Raw genomic sequence first — 16,485 nt, 5'->3', positions numbered from 1 at the left:
GAGCACCCACTTCAGGGGCGTCTGTTTGGCTCAGTTCATTAAGCCTCTGCCTTCAGCTTAGGTCGTGACCTCTGGGTCCTGGTGTCGAGCCCCTCATTGGGCTTCCTGCTCAGCGGGGAGCCTGCTTCTCTCTCTCTCTCTCTCTCTCTCTCTCCCCCTCCCTCTTTCCCTCTCTCTCTCCCTCTGCCCCTCCCCACCACTCATTCTGTCTCTCTCTCAAATAAATAAATAAATAAAATCTTAAAAAAATAGAGCACCCACTTCAAAGGGTTATGCAGGATTAACTGGATTATTATATATAAAGTACTTAAGCACTGTATAAGAATTAGCTATTATTGTATTCCTGTAAAGATTGAATGTTGTTTATAGATTAGCTAAGATGAAAGTATTTCTTACTTATTAGATTGGTATTTTGAAAGTCAATTTATATACCATGTTTGGAATTACTGACCAAATATGAAAAGATATATGTAGTAATCTTCTCTAACTTATATGTTAAACATTTCCATTTTGCTTTGGTTGCCAAATTTGATAGGCAGTTGTAGAAACTCTTATTTGCCCACATAGCACATGCCCTTTTTCCCTTTGCATGGCCCTCATTCTCTCTTTCACCCCCCACCCCCGCACCCAGCTTTATTGAGATAAAATTAACATATAAACATTGTGTAAGTTTGAGGTGTTCGGTGCATTGATTTGATATATATTGTAAAATAGTTACCACCATGGCATTAGTGAACACCTGTATCATGGCACATAGTTACCATTTCTTTTTTGTGGTGAGAATATTTAAGATCTACTCCCTTAGTTAGCAACTTTCTTTTTTCTTTTTTTTTTAAAGATTTTATTTATTCATTTGAGACACAGAGATACAGAGAGAGAGCATGAGCAGGGGGGAGGTAGAGGGAGAGGGAAGAGCAGGCTCCCCGCCGAGCCAGGAGCCCGACGTGGGGCTTGATCCCAGGACCCCGGAACCATGACTTGAGCCGCAGGCAGACGCTTAACCATCTGAGCCACCCAGGCGCCCCTCCCTTAGCAACTTTCAAGTATATAATACATTTTATTATTATTAATTGTTATCATGCTGTACATTAGATCCGCAGAACTTACTCATTTTATGACAAGTTTTGATCAATATCTCCCCTTTCCCCCCACCCCTGAGACCCTGGTAACTACCATTCTAATATGTTTCTATGCTTTTGACTTTTTTAGCTTCCAGGTGTTAAGTGACATCATACAGTATTTGTTTTTCTCTGACTTATTTCACTTAGCATAATACCTTCAAGGTATGTTTTTATTCCAATTTTCTACATATCTTTTGATGTAGACTGTTACATCATTTTTGGACAGAAGTGGATGTAGTCAAAGAACATGGTGGCTTTAGCACATTTTTAAGGAATAATGCAAAGAGGTATTATCATTTGGTAATAATTTTTGTTGCTTCTCTTTTTGAGCCTTTTAACTATTCTGAATTTCAGCTTCATAGACTGTTGAACCCAAAATGCATTTTTGGTCATAAGTAGTGTATCTTTTAGAGCTTTTTGAAGAAAAGTGTTGAATGAAGATTGAGAATGTTAAAACTAACCTTGTTAACTTTGGTATCTTGTGTACAAAGATTGGGATCACAAGATTGTGGAAGGACATCGGTACATCTGCCAGTACTTGATGTTCAGAGACAACACACCTGGGTCTTTCATTCCCACTATAAATATCATAACTTTTTTTTTTAAATTTTTTCCCTCTGCAAGGCGTGCAATGGAATTGAGTTTTGCCCTGGTAAATGGGAATAATATCCGAGGCATGATGAAGGAATTACTTTATTTTCTGGATTCATGTGAGCCAGAATTTAAAGCAGACTGTGCATCTGGAATCTTTCTTGCTGCAGAAAAGTAAGATTTAATTTTTACATTTATTGGTAAAAGATGCTTGGAACTTTTTGAAAGCATCTTTACAACATAGGGAAAGTGTTGTAAACCTCTTTAAAATGTCTAATGTTTATTTCAGGCTCCCAGTTAGAAATTTGCTTCATAGAAGGCCATTCTAGCCAGTATTTAAGTATGCTAAGCCCAAAAAGAACCCTACTTTTATAAAATCTCCTCTTCTATCTGTTCTTTAGCTTCTCATCTATGAAGAAGAGAATTTAGAAAAAGCTTTTGTCATTTGTTTGTGGGTTTGGGTAGAGAATAGAAAAACAATAGCATCATAGCATCTAAATTGTGGTTCTGTATAAAACTTTTTGGAAGAAGTACCTCAGCTGTAATAGTATGGTTATTTCTCCTCTCTGCACTGTGAGTTTAAGGGAATGAGTTTGTAGTCCTGTCTGGGAACAGTCCCTTTTCTTCTTTCTTCTCTGTCCTCATGCTTTGTCTTTATGATTTGTTTTCTGAAAAACTGGAGATGGAGTCCCATGTCTCAGCTCAGTAACTCCTATTGCAGTTATTATGTGAAACAACTGAGTTTGTGTACCATTTCATTACCCTTTGAAATGGGGGTAACTGCTAGATTTGAAGGTAAGATGTGTCCAAAAGTAATCACTTTACCAGTAAACCTAAAAAAGACTAGGACAGGATTTTTGAAAGTCACTGAGCACAGAATACTTCACAGGTTCCAATTGTTTCATTTGGTGCCATTATTTCCCCAGGTATGCACCTTCCAAACGGTGGCATATAGACACAATTATGCGTGTTCTGACAACGGTAAGTAGTGTTTTTTTAGCAACATACACTAAGTGCAGGATGTGCTAATTAATGAGGCAGACAGATCCCTTGTTCTCATGAAGCTTTATATTCTGGTTCTAGTGGGGGAGATAGGAAATTCATGGGGAAATATGTACTGTCCTGTTAGGCAAGAAAAAAATACTACGAGAAACACTGAAGCACCAGTCATGGCAGGGGAGAGTGGAATATGGGGCAATGGGCCAAGTTTTTTAGGTAGAGTAGTCAGGGCAGGTCGCTTGGAGGTAACACTTGAGGAGAGAGCTCAGTGAAATGAGGAGCCATGCAAAGGTTTGAGGGAATAGCAAGTGTTGCAAAGCCCTTGAGTGGCAACAAGTGTGGCCTGCTTGGAGGCAGTAAGAAGGCAAGTGAAGCCAGTAGCATGAGAGGCAGAGAATGGTAGGACTGAAGCAGGGGCTGGATTATATAGGGCCTTAGAAGAGTTTGGAATTTTAAAAAAAATATATATAGGAAGCCAGTGGAGGGTTTTGAATGACTAAATTTATTCTGGATTTAAAATTACGGTTTTATAAGATATTCTTTGGCAGTCTTCCAGAGTTTTGGAGCTTCTCTGTTTATCATTTGGTTAATAGGGATCAGAGATTTAACAGTCAAAATGAAAGTGTAGTGGCATATAAGGAAAATATAACTACCTATGTCTAATTGCTGTCCCAGAAGTAGATACCATAAAGGGAAACTCACAAATTTAATCACATTAAAATTTAAAACTTGTAAGGCAAAAGGAAAAAGATCTGCAAAGTTAAAAAGCAAATGACAAGTGGGGGAAAAACACTGTAACATGTGACAGCATGTTAATATCTTTAATCTATAAGTAATTTACAATTGATAGGAAAGATCACTGTAATGAAAAAATTGGCATTTCAACAGACATTTCACAAAAGAAGAAAGAAATGGCTAGTTAACATTGACAAATACCTTTACTAGTAAAGAAATTTTACTTACTGGTAAAATTACAAGGGAGGCATCATTTTTTACTTGTCATACTTTTTAATCTAATTCCTAGTGTTGATTAGGAAATAGAGAAATAGGCAGTACTCTCCACTTCATATTGGGTATAAAATGGTGCCTTTTTTCCCATGTTCACTTCTGGAAATCAAGAGTTGGCCACTTAACTGACTGAGCCACCCAGGCGCCCCTAGTTTGTACCTTTGAACTCATTAATTCTCTTTTTAGGAATTTATCTTGGAAAAATAAAAGGACCGGTGTACAAAAATGTATATACAAAGATGTTCATCCCATCCCATATATAATGGGAGAAAACTGGAAATAAATACAAGTCTCCAAATGGGCATTGGTTAAGGAAGTTGTGAAACATCTGTAGGAAGGAGTGATATTAAAATTATGATGTGTATATATATATTTGTTGCTGTGGAATTCTGTCTGTGACACGCTAGTTTTCTAGTTTACTTGAATTAACTTTGTAATAATAAATGTACTGATGGGGAAACTATATTTTAACAAGAACTATGAATCTGGACACATTTTAGTTTTTATAAGGCTTAAAAGAAGAGAAAAATTAGAGCTCTTGAAAAAAAATGTTGTCAAAATCAAAACCATTCTTTTTAATGCTCCTACTTTTCATTTTTCCAGTTGACTTCTATAATCTTACTATGGTCCTCTGGTTTTTCCTCTTTAACCTATTGATGTGCTGGATTATATTAATAGATTTTTGAGTGTTGAACTAACCTTCCATACCTGGAGTAAATCCCACATGGTTTTGGTGTATAGTTCTTTTTATACATTGCTGTATTTGATTTGCTAATATATTTTTTAGTATTTTTGCATCTATACTGGTGAGAGATACTGGTCTATAATTTTCTTTGATCTCTGTGTTTTTCAGTTGTTTAATCTCCAAATATTTTGGGATTTCTTAGCTACCTTTGTGTTACTGGTTTCTAGTTAAATCCTATATGACTTTTATTTATTTATTTATTTATTTATTTATTAAAGATTTTTATTTATTCATTTGAGAGAGAGAGAGAGAGAGTGCACAAGCAGGGGGAGAGGCAGAGGGAGGGGAGAAGCATACTCCCCGCTGAGCTGGGACCCGACGTGGGGCTCGATCCTAGGACTCCGAGATCATGACCTGAGCTGAAGGCAGATGCTTAACCATTTGAACCATCCAGGCGCCCCTATTTATTTATTTATTTATTTATTTATTTTTTAAAGATTTTTTTTTTTTATTTATTCATGAGAGACAGAGCAAGAGAGAAAGGCAGAGGGAGAAGCAGGCTCCCAAGGAGCAGGGAGCCCGATGCGGGACTCGATCCCAGGACCCTGAGATCATGACCTGAGCCGAAGGCAGACGCTTAACCATCTGAGCCACCCAGGCGCCCTATTTATTTATTTTTAAAAAGGTTTTATTTAGGGCGCCTGGGTGGCTCAGTCGTTAAGCGTCTGCCTTTGGCTCAGGTCATGATCCCAGGGTCCTGGGATCGAGTCCCGCATCGGGCCCCCTGCTCGACAGGAAGCCTGCTTCTCCCTCTCCCACTCCCCCTGCTTGTGTTCCTGCTCTCGCTGTCTTTCTCTCTGTCAAATAAATAAATAAAAATCTTAAAAAAAAAAAAAGGTTTTATTTATTTGAGAGAGAGAGAAAACACAAGTCGGGGGAGGGGCAGAGGGAGAAGCACACTCCCTGTTGAGCAGGAAATTCAATATGGGGCTCCATCCTAGGACCTCGGAATCATGACCTGAGCGGAAGGCAGACACTTAGTCGACTGAACTACTCAGGCGCCCCTGACTTACTTTTTTAAATTTGAGATGTTTCTGGGGCGCCTGGCTGTCTCATTGGTAGAGCACGTGACTCTTGATCTCAATGTCATGAGCCCATGCCCCACGTTGGATGTGGAACCTACTTTAAATAAATAAATAAAAATAAATTTGAGATGTTTTTTGTGGCCCAGAATGTTGTCTGTCTTGGTGAAGACAGAGAATAATGAGAGAATAAAGCTCTCATTTGAACTTGAGAATAATGTGTTTTCTGCTGTTGGATGAAGTGGTGTATAAATGTCAATTAGATCATGTTGATGCTTTCTCTTATTTAAAACACTGCTTTTTTGGGGTGCCTGGGTGGCTCAGTCGTTAAGCATCTGCCTTCGGCTCAGATCATGGTCCCGGGGTCCTGGGATCGAGCCCCCACATCGGGCTCCCTGCTCGGCGGGAAGCCTGCTTCTCCCTCTCCCACTCCCCCTGCTTGTGTTCCCACTCTTGCTGTCTCTCTCTCTGTCAAATAAATAAATAAAATCTTTAAAAATAAATAAATAAAACACTGCTTTTTCCCATTAGGGAAGAAGAATGTAAAGCAAATTACTTATTTTTTAGCTTCTCTGCATTCCTCTTTGACCATTTCCCCAAACTTCTCTCTCTGGCTTTGTGTTTTTTTAGCAGGAGTAGGTATCCCAATCACCTAGGGTTTTTTCTTTTTCTCTTTCTGTTTCTCTTTCTTCTTTTCTTTTTCCTTTTTCTTGGTCTCATTCTTGTAAATCAGATCTGCTCCTCTGTCCAGTAATGGGAGCTTGATCAAGATGGGCTGATACTAGTCACAGGTTCCACTGTTTATATGTCTTACACAGCTTGGTTATCATAATTCTCTGACAAGGCCAAGATTTAGTTTCCTCATAGGTTAGATAGCTTTACTTTGTTCCATGGTTGCAAATATTATCTCAGATTCTACTCGTCAAGAGGACATTAAAGAGACCAGGTTTGTTTTTGTTTTTAAAGTGTGGATGATTAAATACAAAATATTTCCCGTTTCTGGGACAAATGGTTCTGTAATTTTTATAAACTCTAGTTTTTAAAGGACAGTCTGATGTTTTAAATGAAGTTTTAAAAAGGTTACTATTTATTTAATTCTTATTTAGAATATTGCCCTTTTGGGGGTGCCTTGGTGGCTCATTCGGTTAAGCATCTGCCTGCGGCTCAGGTCATGATTCCAGGGTCCTGCTCAGCAGGGAGTCTCCTTCTCCTTCTGCCCCATCCCTCTGCTCGTGCGTGCGTGCACATGTTCTCTCTCTCTCTCAAATAAAATCTTTAAAAAAGAAATTAAAAAAAATGCCGCCCTTTTGGACTGTTGATGACCCTCTCCGTCCCCCAGAGTAAATGTGGCTTTTATAAGTAGCCCATATGATTTTAACTGTGTTGGGGAGTTGTGAGAAGGGAGAGGTTGTTGTAATTAAGTTCCCAGTGAATGTACTTCTTAAATTTTTGAAATCTCAAACCTAATCTGTTTTGAGTAGAAAAGGCCTTTCTTTTCTACTCAAATGTATAAAGGTCCTTTATATTTTACTTTTACTTTGACAAAGGAGACTTTTTAATTTTTTATAAAATAAAAAACTTGGATATTCATTTAAATGAGAAGTCAGTCATTTGAATAAGTAAGACTTTGAAGTTTGAGGGGCATATAAACCTGAGAATTGGAACCAGCTTTAGCTTTGAGGATGCTTTGTAGTAGTCTCCTTTGAATAAAAGCAATAGCTAACATTTCTTAGCATTACAGTATGTTTCTAAGGGTAACTGCATTTCCTTTTAGGCAGGAAGCTATGTTCGTGATGACGCAGTCCCCAACTTGATCCAGTTAATAACCAATAGTGTGGAGATGCATGCCTATACTGTCCAGCGCTTGTACAAAGCAATTCTTGGTGATTATTCTCAAGTAGGTACTTTCTGCTTTGGTGGGGAAATTACCCATTATGTTCCTGGTGTGTTCTTATTACTAACACTCTAGATGTGCCTTGATTTTGACCTTTATGATTCAATGACCTGTGATTTTCATTAATCCTTGCAAGGATTAAAAGCCTTGGACAAATGATGACTTTCTTTTGACAGCAACCTTTGGTACAAGTGGCTGCATGGTGTATAGGTGAATATGGAGATCTTCTTGTATCAGGCCAGTGCGAAGAGGAAGAACCTATTCAGGTACCCTTTGTTACTCTTTCAGGAGGGGAGAAAATAGCTTTTTTGGTCATAGGAGTATAGTGTTTAATGAGGAGTTGAGGTTGATTCCTTGAAAACCTGTTAAAGAAGTTAATGCCAGAATTATATTGGGAAACTTGTGAGTTTTTGAGATGGAACTTACTAGCCCTATGTGAGATTTTAAAACCATCTGCAGACCTACTTCTCACCTCATCAGACTGAAATAGATTGTTTCTCCTACCCTGTGGCTTGATAAGAAGAATGAGACATATATGTGTCTGCATTTGCTTATTAAAAGACTGGCTTTAGGAGAAGTTGTGGCAATAACACTTGAATCTATTTATCCTTTTTTTTTCTTCCTTCTGCCTCTTGAAACTAATATAATGTGTCTCTCAGCCCTCACTGGGTATTTTCCACTCTTTTTTTTTTTTTTAAACCTCCGTCCTACCTGCTTCTGATTGATGGATCAGCTTGGACAGTTACCATGACAAAGCACAGATTGTGTTAGAAGTTTTGGTAATGATGGTAGGGTTGTCTTTTTGGTGGCATCCTGTAACTTGATATCAGATTTAGATATTTATGTTAGAATTCATCCTACATTTTTTTGCCTCACCAGGTAACGGAAGATGAAGTGTTGGATATTTTAGAAAGTGTCTTAATCTCTAATATGTCCACCTCTGTGACCCGAGGTTATGCCCTCACTGCAATTATGAAGCTTTCTACTCGATTCACCTGTACAGTAAAGTGAGTATGGAGAAAAAGTAGGATGGACATGTTATTTGTAATTTTTAAAAACTTTGTTATGGAAAATTTCAAGCAAATGCAAAAATAGGATAGTAAAATGAATTATACATACCATTATTCCACAGTAATAATTAATTAATGGTTCATCCTTATTTTATCTATACTTTGCTCCCTCTTATCCTCACACGCCACCATTTATTATTTTGAAGGTAAAAAGTTATGTTTTTAAAATCTGATTTCTAATGCCTTTTCTCTTTTTTAAAGTAGAAAAGTTATTTCACTATTATAAGGGTTCTGGTTTATTATAATATTTTGAGATTCTGAAGAGGAAGAAAATCACAAAGGTTTTAGTGGTTAAATGTTTAAATTCTCTTCACTATTTTGGATAAAAGTCAATTGGATTAGTTTCCCAGCCAGGCATATTTAAGGCAGACTTAGTTCTCTTAGACTTTCTGTAAGGCCCTGTGAAAAATTGTATTTTTTATTAACTCTTTAAATTGTGAACTAGAAGAATTTGTTGTCAGGTAGTAACCCTTTGTTGATAAAAGCTTATTTTAAAGTTGTTAAGAGAATGAACATTACACACTTCTTTTGTAACAAATTAATAATTGGTAGTTTTTTCTAGCAAATTTTGGGGTATGGGACATTTAACAGACAAAATCTAGCATTACAGTTAGAACAGGTTTTTGTTTTTTTTTTTTAATATTTTATTTATTTATTTGACAGAGAGAGACACAGGAAGAGAGGGAACGCAAGCAGGGGGAGTGGGAGAGGGAGAAGCAGGCTTCCCGCCGAGCAGGGAGCCTGATGCCGGGCTCAGTGCAGGGCTCGATGCGGGTCTCCATGCGGCTCTTGATCCCAGGACCCTGGGATCATGACCTGAGCCGAAGGCAGACACTTAACGACCGAGCCACCCAGGCACCCCACAATTAGGACAAGTATAGTGGTAAATGATGGTGTTGAGGTATATGTTGGATGAAAGAAGACAAAAGAGAGGTGTTTTGTTTTTGAAAAGATATGTAAATTAAGGAAAGAGGAGTATTTCAGATTTTTAACCAGAAAACTCTGGTTTGTTTATTCTCTCTGCTTGTTTATGAACTTTCTTTTGGGTATTTGAATTTGTTTGTCATTTTATCCCAAAGCCGAATTAAGAAAGTGGTTTCCATCTATGGAAGCAGCATTGATGTGGAACTCCAGCAGAGGGCGGTAGAATATAATGCACTTTTTAAGAAATATGACCATATGAGGTAAGTGAAAGAAGCTAAGCAGTGCCTGTGGCTGTTAGTGCCCTGAACACATTGTCATGATAATCCGCAAAGGAGACTCATTCCTTGTGCTTTATTAACTGGACATCACAGTTCTATTTAGTCCTAATTGCTTGACTGCTTTTATTTGTCCATCTCCTATTCTGCCTGCCCTGTAAAGACTTAAGATACCTGTGTCCTCTCATTCACCTTCTCCCCTTTCTTTTGGTATGAAGTGTTTGCTTCATTTTCCGTTTTATTTGGTTAAGAAGTGGGAGTTGTGTTTTTTCAAGAGAATCTCATTCCAGTGTTTAACTTTGTGATGCATGTTCTTTTTTCCACTTCTTTTATGCAGTGTCTTCTTAATTGGAAATTGTTAATACCTACTTATTTACCTTTCTTTCATTCCAATTTTTCTACCACCAAGAAATCCCAGTCTCTTGGGATTTAGGTGGACAGTTTGTCTATTCAGGGTTTCTTACCCGTCCTTAATCCAGCCAGGAATTTAGGTCATGTATTCTTGTAATCTACCTTCTATTTTCGTGTGTGTGTTACAGGGTGGGGAGGGGAGATGGCTGTCCATGTTTGACACCAGTGTAGTAACAGTGATTGTCTTGGGTAGGGAATCTAGGTTAACTGCCTAGAATTTAACCACTTCAGATTCTTCCAGGTCTGCCCTCCTTGAGAGAATGCCTGTCATGGAAAAAGTGACCACAAATGGCCCTACTGAGATTGTGCAGACAAATGGAGAGACAGAACCAGCTCCACTAGAGACCAAACCACCACCCTCTGGGCCACAGCCCACCAGCCAGGTAGCTTTTCACTTGCTTATCTGGGAATCCTCATTATCTTATAGTTCCTTATAAACTGATTCTTTTCAGTCCTGGATTGATTGATTGATGGCTCTCTTCCTTATTTTTAAGTGTTGAAAGAGCTTTGCCTTAGCTGCAGATTAGACAAATGACTAATGAATTGAGATATTATTTCCTTGTATAGGCCAATGATTTATTGGATTTGTTGGGAGGAAATGACATAACACCTGTTATTCCAACTGCACCTACGAGCAAACCAGCGTCTGCTGGTGGAGAACTTCTTGATTTGCTGGGAGACATCAACCTTACAGGTGAGACCAGACTGGAGTTATTTAATGCCTTGGCTGGGGCATTTTTGGGTGGGTGGGGGGGCGCTATTTTAATAATTTTGGATCAGGAGAAGGCAATGCAATGTAGTGGCACAAATGACAACTTTTTTCCACGAGACAGTAGTTGTGTGGCCTTGACCAACTTACTTTACATCTCTGAACACGTTTTTAAATCTACGCAGTGGGGCTGTTGCAAGGCTTGAGATAATGTGTATGAAACGTTCAGGGCAGTGCCTGGCACTCAGCAGGTGCTCAGAACTCCTTCGCCTCCCTTACTTTTAGTTACGGTACTGATGCTCCCACCATATCCTGTAGGCCGGATAGTATGACAGATGCTGAACCCTAGGAGCTCCCGGCAAATGCCTGCTGGCTGCACAAGGGAGCTGGGACGAGGGATGCTGAGTGCAAGGTGCAGACCTAATTCTGCTGCTTCTGAATGAACCACACTCAAATGTCATCCCTGCTGATGGAGGGTCAAAGATAAAAACCTCTGTACAGAAATGGTTTTTTTTTTCATTGAAAGCAATGCCCAGTCTCAGGGGCCACTGAGCCACCCAGGTGCCCCGGATTTCCTCTTATTTTAGATTACATTCTTAGGTCAAGTTACTCAGTCTTTCTGGTTCTGTTTAAAGTAAGGATGAGAGGTGCCTGGCAGGCTCAATCAGTAGAGTGTGCAACTCTTCGTCTTGGGGTTGTGGGTCGGACCCCACCTTCGATGTAGAGAGTACTTAAAAATAAAATCTTTTAAAATAAAAAAAGGATGGGGGGCACCTAGGTGGCTCAGTCAGTTAAGCATTAGCTTTCGGCTCGGGTCATGATCCCAGGGTCCTGGGATCAAGCCCCACATCGGGCTTCCTGCTCAGTGGGGAGCCTGCTTCTCCCTCCCCCTCTGCCTGCTGGTCCTGCTTGTGCTCTCTCTCTCTCTGTCAAATAAATAAAATCTTTTTTTTTTTTTTTAAGATTATTTATTTATTTATTTGACAGAGAGAGCGACAGCGAGAGAGGTAACACAAGCAGGGGGAGTGGGAGAGGGAGAAGCAGGCTTCCCGCGGAGCAGGGAGCCCGACGCGGGGCTCGATCCCAGGACCTTGAGATCATGACCTGAGCCGAAGGCAGTCGCTCAACAAACTGAGCCACCAGGTGCCCCTAAATAAAATCTTTTAAAGATTTTATTTTTATTTATTTATCTGAGACAGAGAGAATGAGAGAGACAGCACATGAGAGGGGGGAGGGTCAGAGGGAGAAGCAGACTCCCCGCTGAGCAGGGAGCCCGATGCGGGACTCGATCCCGGGACTCCAGGATCATGACCTGAGCCGAAAGCAGTCGCTTAACCAACTGAGCCACCCAGGCGCCCTAAATAAAATCTTTTAAAAAAAATTAAAAAGGGGCGCCTGGGTGGCTCAGTTGGTTAAGCGACTGCTTTCGGCTCAGGTCATGATCCTGGAGTCCCGGGATCGAGTCCCGCATCGGGCTCCCTGCTCAGCGGGGAGTCTGCTTCTCCCTCTGACTTTCCTCCTTCTCATGCTCTCTGTCTCTCATTCTCTCTCTCTCAAATAAATAAATAAAATCTTAAAAAAAAAAAATTAAAAAGGATGATAAATACTTTACCTTACGAGCTCTTTGTGAGGAATGGTGACTTATTCAGTACATGCAGGACACATAGTAGGCACTTAGTAAAGGTTGTATTTTTTCCTCAGTGCATGTGGCTACCAGTTTCACTGTATAGTTATAAGTATTCTGTATTACCATTTTTTTAAAAACCCTAACAGGTGAAAGATTGGCCCTATTATTTTGTTAATTTTTTTTTTTTTCCAGTCACAGAGAATGTTACATTTATCCATATTTTTGCATTACACATGAATTTCTTTTTTGCATATTCCTTTTGTATCTTAACTCATCAGGGGGTCCTAGTGTTTTGTTTTTTTCTTTTTACTTTCTTACTTTCCTAGTGTTACATGAAAAAGCAAACTGATAAAATGTTAAAGAGCCTGAATTTTCCTTATTCTAATGTGTTTTAAACGCGTTTTCCCATTTTCGTTATTAGGTTAAACTTTTGAGTTTTACATTCTTTAAGCCATCCTTACAGTCATATATCCTAATGCATAGTCATTTAAGCAAGTGGAAATTAGGAAATAAATTTAGTGTGTGTTTTTAGGGGAACTGGAGCAGTGAGTTTCTGTTGTTTCCCAAAACTACTTATTGTTCCTTTACAGGAGAAAAGAGCTAAAATCTGAGGGGCTTAGGGACTCATAATGCTGCCTATATATTTTGAGTAGCCTCTGATTTTCCATGGGAATGCATTTCTGAAAATTGTTTTGAAAATGGAAATTGTGGGAAAATTACTAGAGTTATAAAAGTTAGGAGAACTATATGAATATTTCTTTGTATACTTTATTGGTAATGTGCTTGACTGCACTTGGCTGTGGTGTTCACATTTCTTATGGTTTGCTTAGCCATATGTATTTTTACGTTTCTTGCTCACTTCTAATATGTCATTTTTTTCTCTTGTACTTGGGTATTTTTAAAAAAAGATTTTAGCCTTCATTCACTTTGTTAATCTTTTTTGAAATGGTGTATTTTCAGATAATTTCATAAGTAGTTTGAAATCTATTTAAATCTAAAATGCACTCTTTATTTTGCTGTTTTCTTTTCTTTTTTTTTTTTTTAAGATTTTATTTATTTATTTGAGAGAGAGAGTACATGAGAGGGGGGAGGGTCAGACGGAGAAGCAGGCTCCTCGCTGAGCAGGGAGCCCGATGCGGGACTCGATCCAGGGACTCCAGGATCATGACCTGAGCCGAAGGCAGTCGCTTAACCAACTGAGCCACCCAGGCGTTCAAGGTTCCCTCTTCTGTGAATTGCTTGTTTATATCTCTTACCATTTTAACTTGGGTTATCTTTTTTTCTTACTGATTTGTAGAAAATATAGTTCTGGATACTCATCCATTTGCTATTTTGTAGCAAACATTTTCTCCTGCCTGTGGTCTGTCTTTCTGTTTTATTATAGTATTTTTTAATGAATAAAAGTTACTCATTTTAAAGTATTTGAATATTTAGTTCTTTCTCTTTATGGTTTATTTATTTATTTATTTTTTAAGAAATATATTATTGAGGCGCCTGGGTGGCTCATCCGTTAAACGTCTGCCTTCGGCTCAGGCCATGATCTCAGGGTCCTGGGAGTGAGCCCCGCATCGGGCTCCCTGCTCAGTGGGAAGCCTGCTTCTCCCTCTCCCACTCCCCCTGCTTGTGTTCCCTCTCTTGCTGTGTGTCTCTCTCTGTCAAATAAATAAAATCTTAAAAAAAAATATATATATATTTAGAGAGTGCGAGGAGGGGGAGCGGCAGAGTGGGAGGGGAAGAAAGCATCTTAAGCAGGCTCTGCACTCAGCATGGAACCCAACACGGGGATTGATCTCATAACCCTGACCTGAGCTGAAACCAAAAATGGGATGTTTAATTGACTGAGCCACCCAGGTGCCCCTGGTTTATGCTTTTCACATTTTGTTTAAGGAATCCTTCTCTTAACCTAAGATATAACAGTTTTCTCCTGTATTTTTTTTATTATTTATTTATTTATTTATTTTTGGTGAGCTTTGTCATGCTGGCTAAGATTGACTTACCACCAGAATGTTTCATTTAGGTGCTCCAGCTGCTACTCCTGCCCCTGCCTCAGTCCCACAGGTAGCCCAGCCCCCCTTCTTGTTGGATGGGCTTTCATCACAGCCTCTTTTCAATGACATCACTACAGGTACGATTACTGGTGTTATCACCCTCTGTGAGAGGTGGTTATTGAAGAAAAGAATAATTCTGTAAGCATTAAGCTGACTGCAGTTAGACTGATCTTCCTGTGCTTTCCAGGCATCCCCTCCATCACAGCATACAGTAAGAACGGCTTGAAGATAGAATTCACCTTTGAACGGTCAAATACCAACCCTAGCGTCACAGTGATAACGATACAGGCCTCCAACAGCACAGAGCTGGACATGACGGACTTTGTTTTTCAGGCTGCAGTACCAAAGGTACTACAGTGTCTTCTTTGCCTTTTTCATGCATTTGATAAGTGATATATTTTCATGTTTAGAAGTTAAACTAAATTTGCAGATTTAACCCAAATTAACAATAATGTATTATGGTTCATTGAAGCATGTCATTTTGAAAGCTTTTTACTTGGTCAGAAATATTCTTACAATATAAAGAAAGGACATTCTACAAAGTGGTCTGCTAATGCTCAGGTCATTGAGGATGGGTGGGGTTCAGTAATACAGTGGTAAAAACCTAAAAAGCACAAATTCTAACATGGAATTAAAATTCATTAAGATGAAGGACTTTATCTATTTGGTATTCTCTTCTAGTTACTGGATCCGAATTAAAAGTTTTCATCTCTTGGTATTTATTAAGTGAAAGAAACATTCCTTCTTCATTAATATCTAGTTTAGTATTGATACAATGACTGCTTGTTTCTGTAAATTGAAGCTTTGTTTATACCAAATCTTAGTTTAAGGAAAATTTATGTCCGTCTTTGAAAAATGAAAAGTTTTGTATAAAGAAATACTGAGAATGAAGAATGGACAAAATTTTCTGGCAAAGACAAGATAGTAAGTATTTTAGGCTATATGGTCTCTGTTGCATCTACTCATTTCTGTTGATATAGTGGGGACAAAAAGCCATATATATAAATGAAAGAGTGTGATTCTGTTCCAATAAAACATTTACAAAAACAGATGTTGGGTCATTCTTGGCCGATGGGTCATAGTTTGCCAGCCCTTGTTTTAGAATAAGCTAATCTAATCTTTGCAGTGACATGTGAAGTAAGACATTCAAACAACACATTTTTGGAAATTGAAGACCTTTTATTTGTGGTTACTGCTGACTTTGTAGCCTCCTTTACTTGCATTTTTTAGGAGCCAGAGTAATGTAGATGTTTTTAGAAGCACTAGAGTGGGGTGGTTTCAGTAGTAGTTGTATGACATTAAGCAAACTTAGCCTCTATGCCTCAGTTTCTTGTTTACAAAGGGAGGATGGATGGTGGCAGTGATATCTACTTCCTAGGGTTCGTTTGAGGGATAGATGAGTTTTATGTACTCTCTACTGTTTTAAAGCACTTTTCATATGTTCATTGCTCAGTAAACATTAACTGCTGCAACTTTGGGTTTTACACTTGTTACTCTAGGCTGTGCTCTAGCAACATAGCGTCTCTGCCATTAAAGTATGGCCTTATTTTTGGTGTTGGACTGTATAATATCTTTTTGCATGTCATGATGTATCTTTTTTTTTTTTTTAAAGATTTTATTTATTTATTTGACAGAGAGATACACAGCGAGAGAGGGAACACAAGCAGGGGGAGTGGGAGAGGGAGAAGCAGGCTTCCCGCCAAGCAGGGAGCCCAATGTGGGACTCGATCCCAGGACCCTGGGATCATGACCTGAGCCAAAGGCAGACGCTTAATGACTGAGCCACCCAGGCGCCCCATGTCATGATGTGTCTTGAACTTCAAAATAATGATATTTCATAGATTCTACTATTACTTTTTATTATCTCTGAACTTGAGATGCATTTTAAAATTCGGACTTTATCATAATTTAGTTGGTAGCCTGTTTTCTTTCTCAGTGGTGCATATAAAATAATGGTGTGAAAAACAATGGATAATATTTCAGCTTACATAATCTATCTTGATAATAGAATTATAATAAAACCCAACATAATAAGCCTGTG

At 38.8% G+C, this 16,485-nt stretch overlaps 1 protein-coding gene across 2 annotated transcripts in view; it reads left to right on the top strand.

The window, feature by feature from the left end:
• The window catches only part of AP1G1 (adaptor related protein complex 1 subunit gamma 1), an 81,186-nt gene that overhangs the window by 56,906 nt on the left and 7,795 nt on the right, over positions 1-16,485 (top strand). For both annotated transcript variants that reach the window (XM_064581186.1, XM_064581187.1), the window contains 10 exons: positions 1,746-1,886; positions 2,639-2,693; positions 7,261-7,383; positions 7,557-7,646; positions 8,260-8,387; positions 9,530-9,634; positions 10,302-10,443; positions 10,628-10,754; positions 14,414-14,521; positions 14,632-14,792. In XM_064581186.1, the coding sequence (XP_064437256.1) occupies positions 1,746-1,886; positions 2,639-2,693; positions 7,261-7,383; positions 7,557-7,646; positions 8,260-8,387; positions 9,530-9,634; positions 10,302-10,443; positions 10,628-10,754; positions 14,414-14,521; positions 14,632-14,792 (1,180 nt within the window). The remainder of the gene's footprint in view (positions 1-1,745; positions 1,887-2,638; positions 2,694-7,260; positions 7,384-7,556; positions 7,647-8,259; positions 8,388-9,529; positions 9,635-10,301; positions 10,444-10,627; positions 10,755-14,413; positions 14,522-14,631; positions 14,793-16,485) is intronic.

This window comes from Mirounga angustirostris, unplaced genomic scaffold (genome assembly GCF_029215605.1).
Source record: "Mirounga angustirostris isolate CCGP_5_RB_7025 unplaced genomic scaffold, mMirAng1.0.hap1 SCAF_16, whole genome shotgun sequence".
Taxonomy (NCBI): Eukaryota; Metazoa; Chordata; class Mammalia; order Carnivora; family Phocidae; genus Mirounga; species Mirounga angustirostris.
The sequence above is the reverse complement of the archived record's forward strand: the minus strand, read 5'-3'. Positions and strand labels throughout refer to the sequence as shown.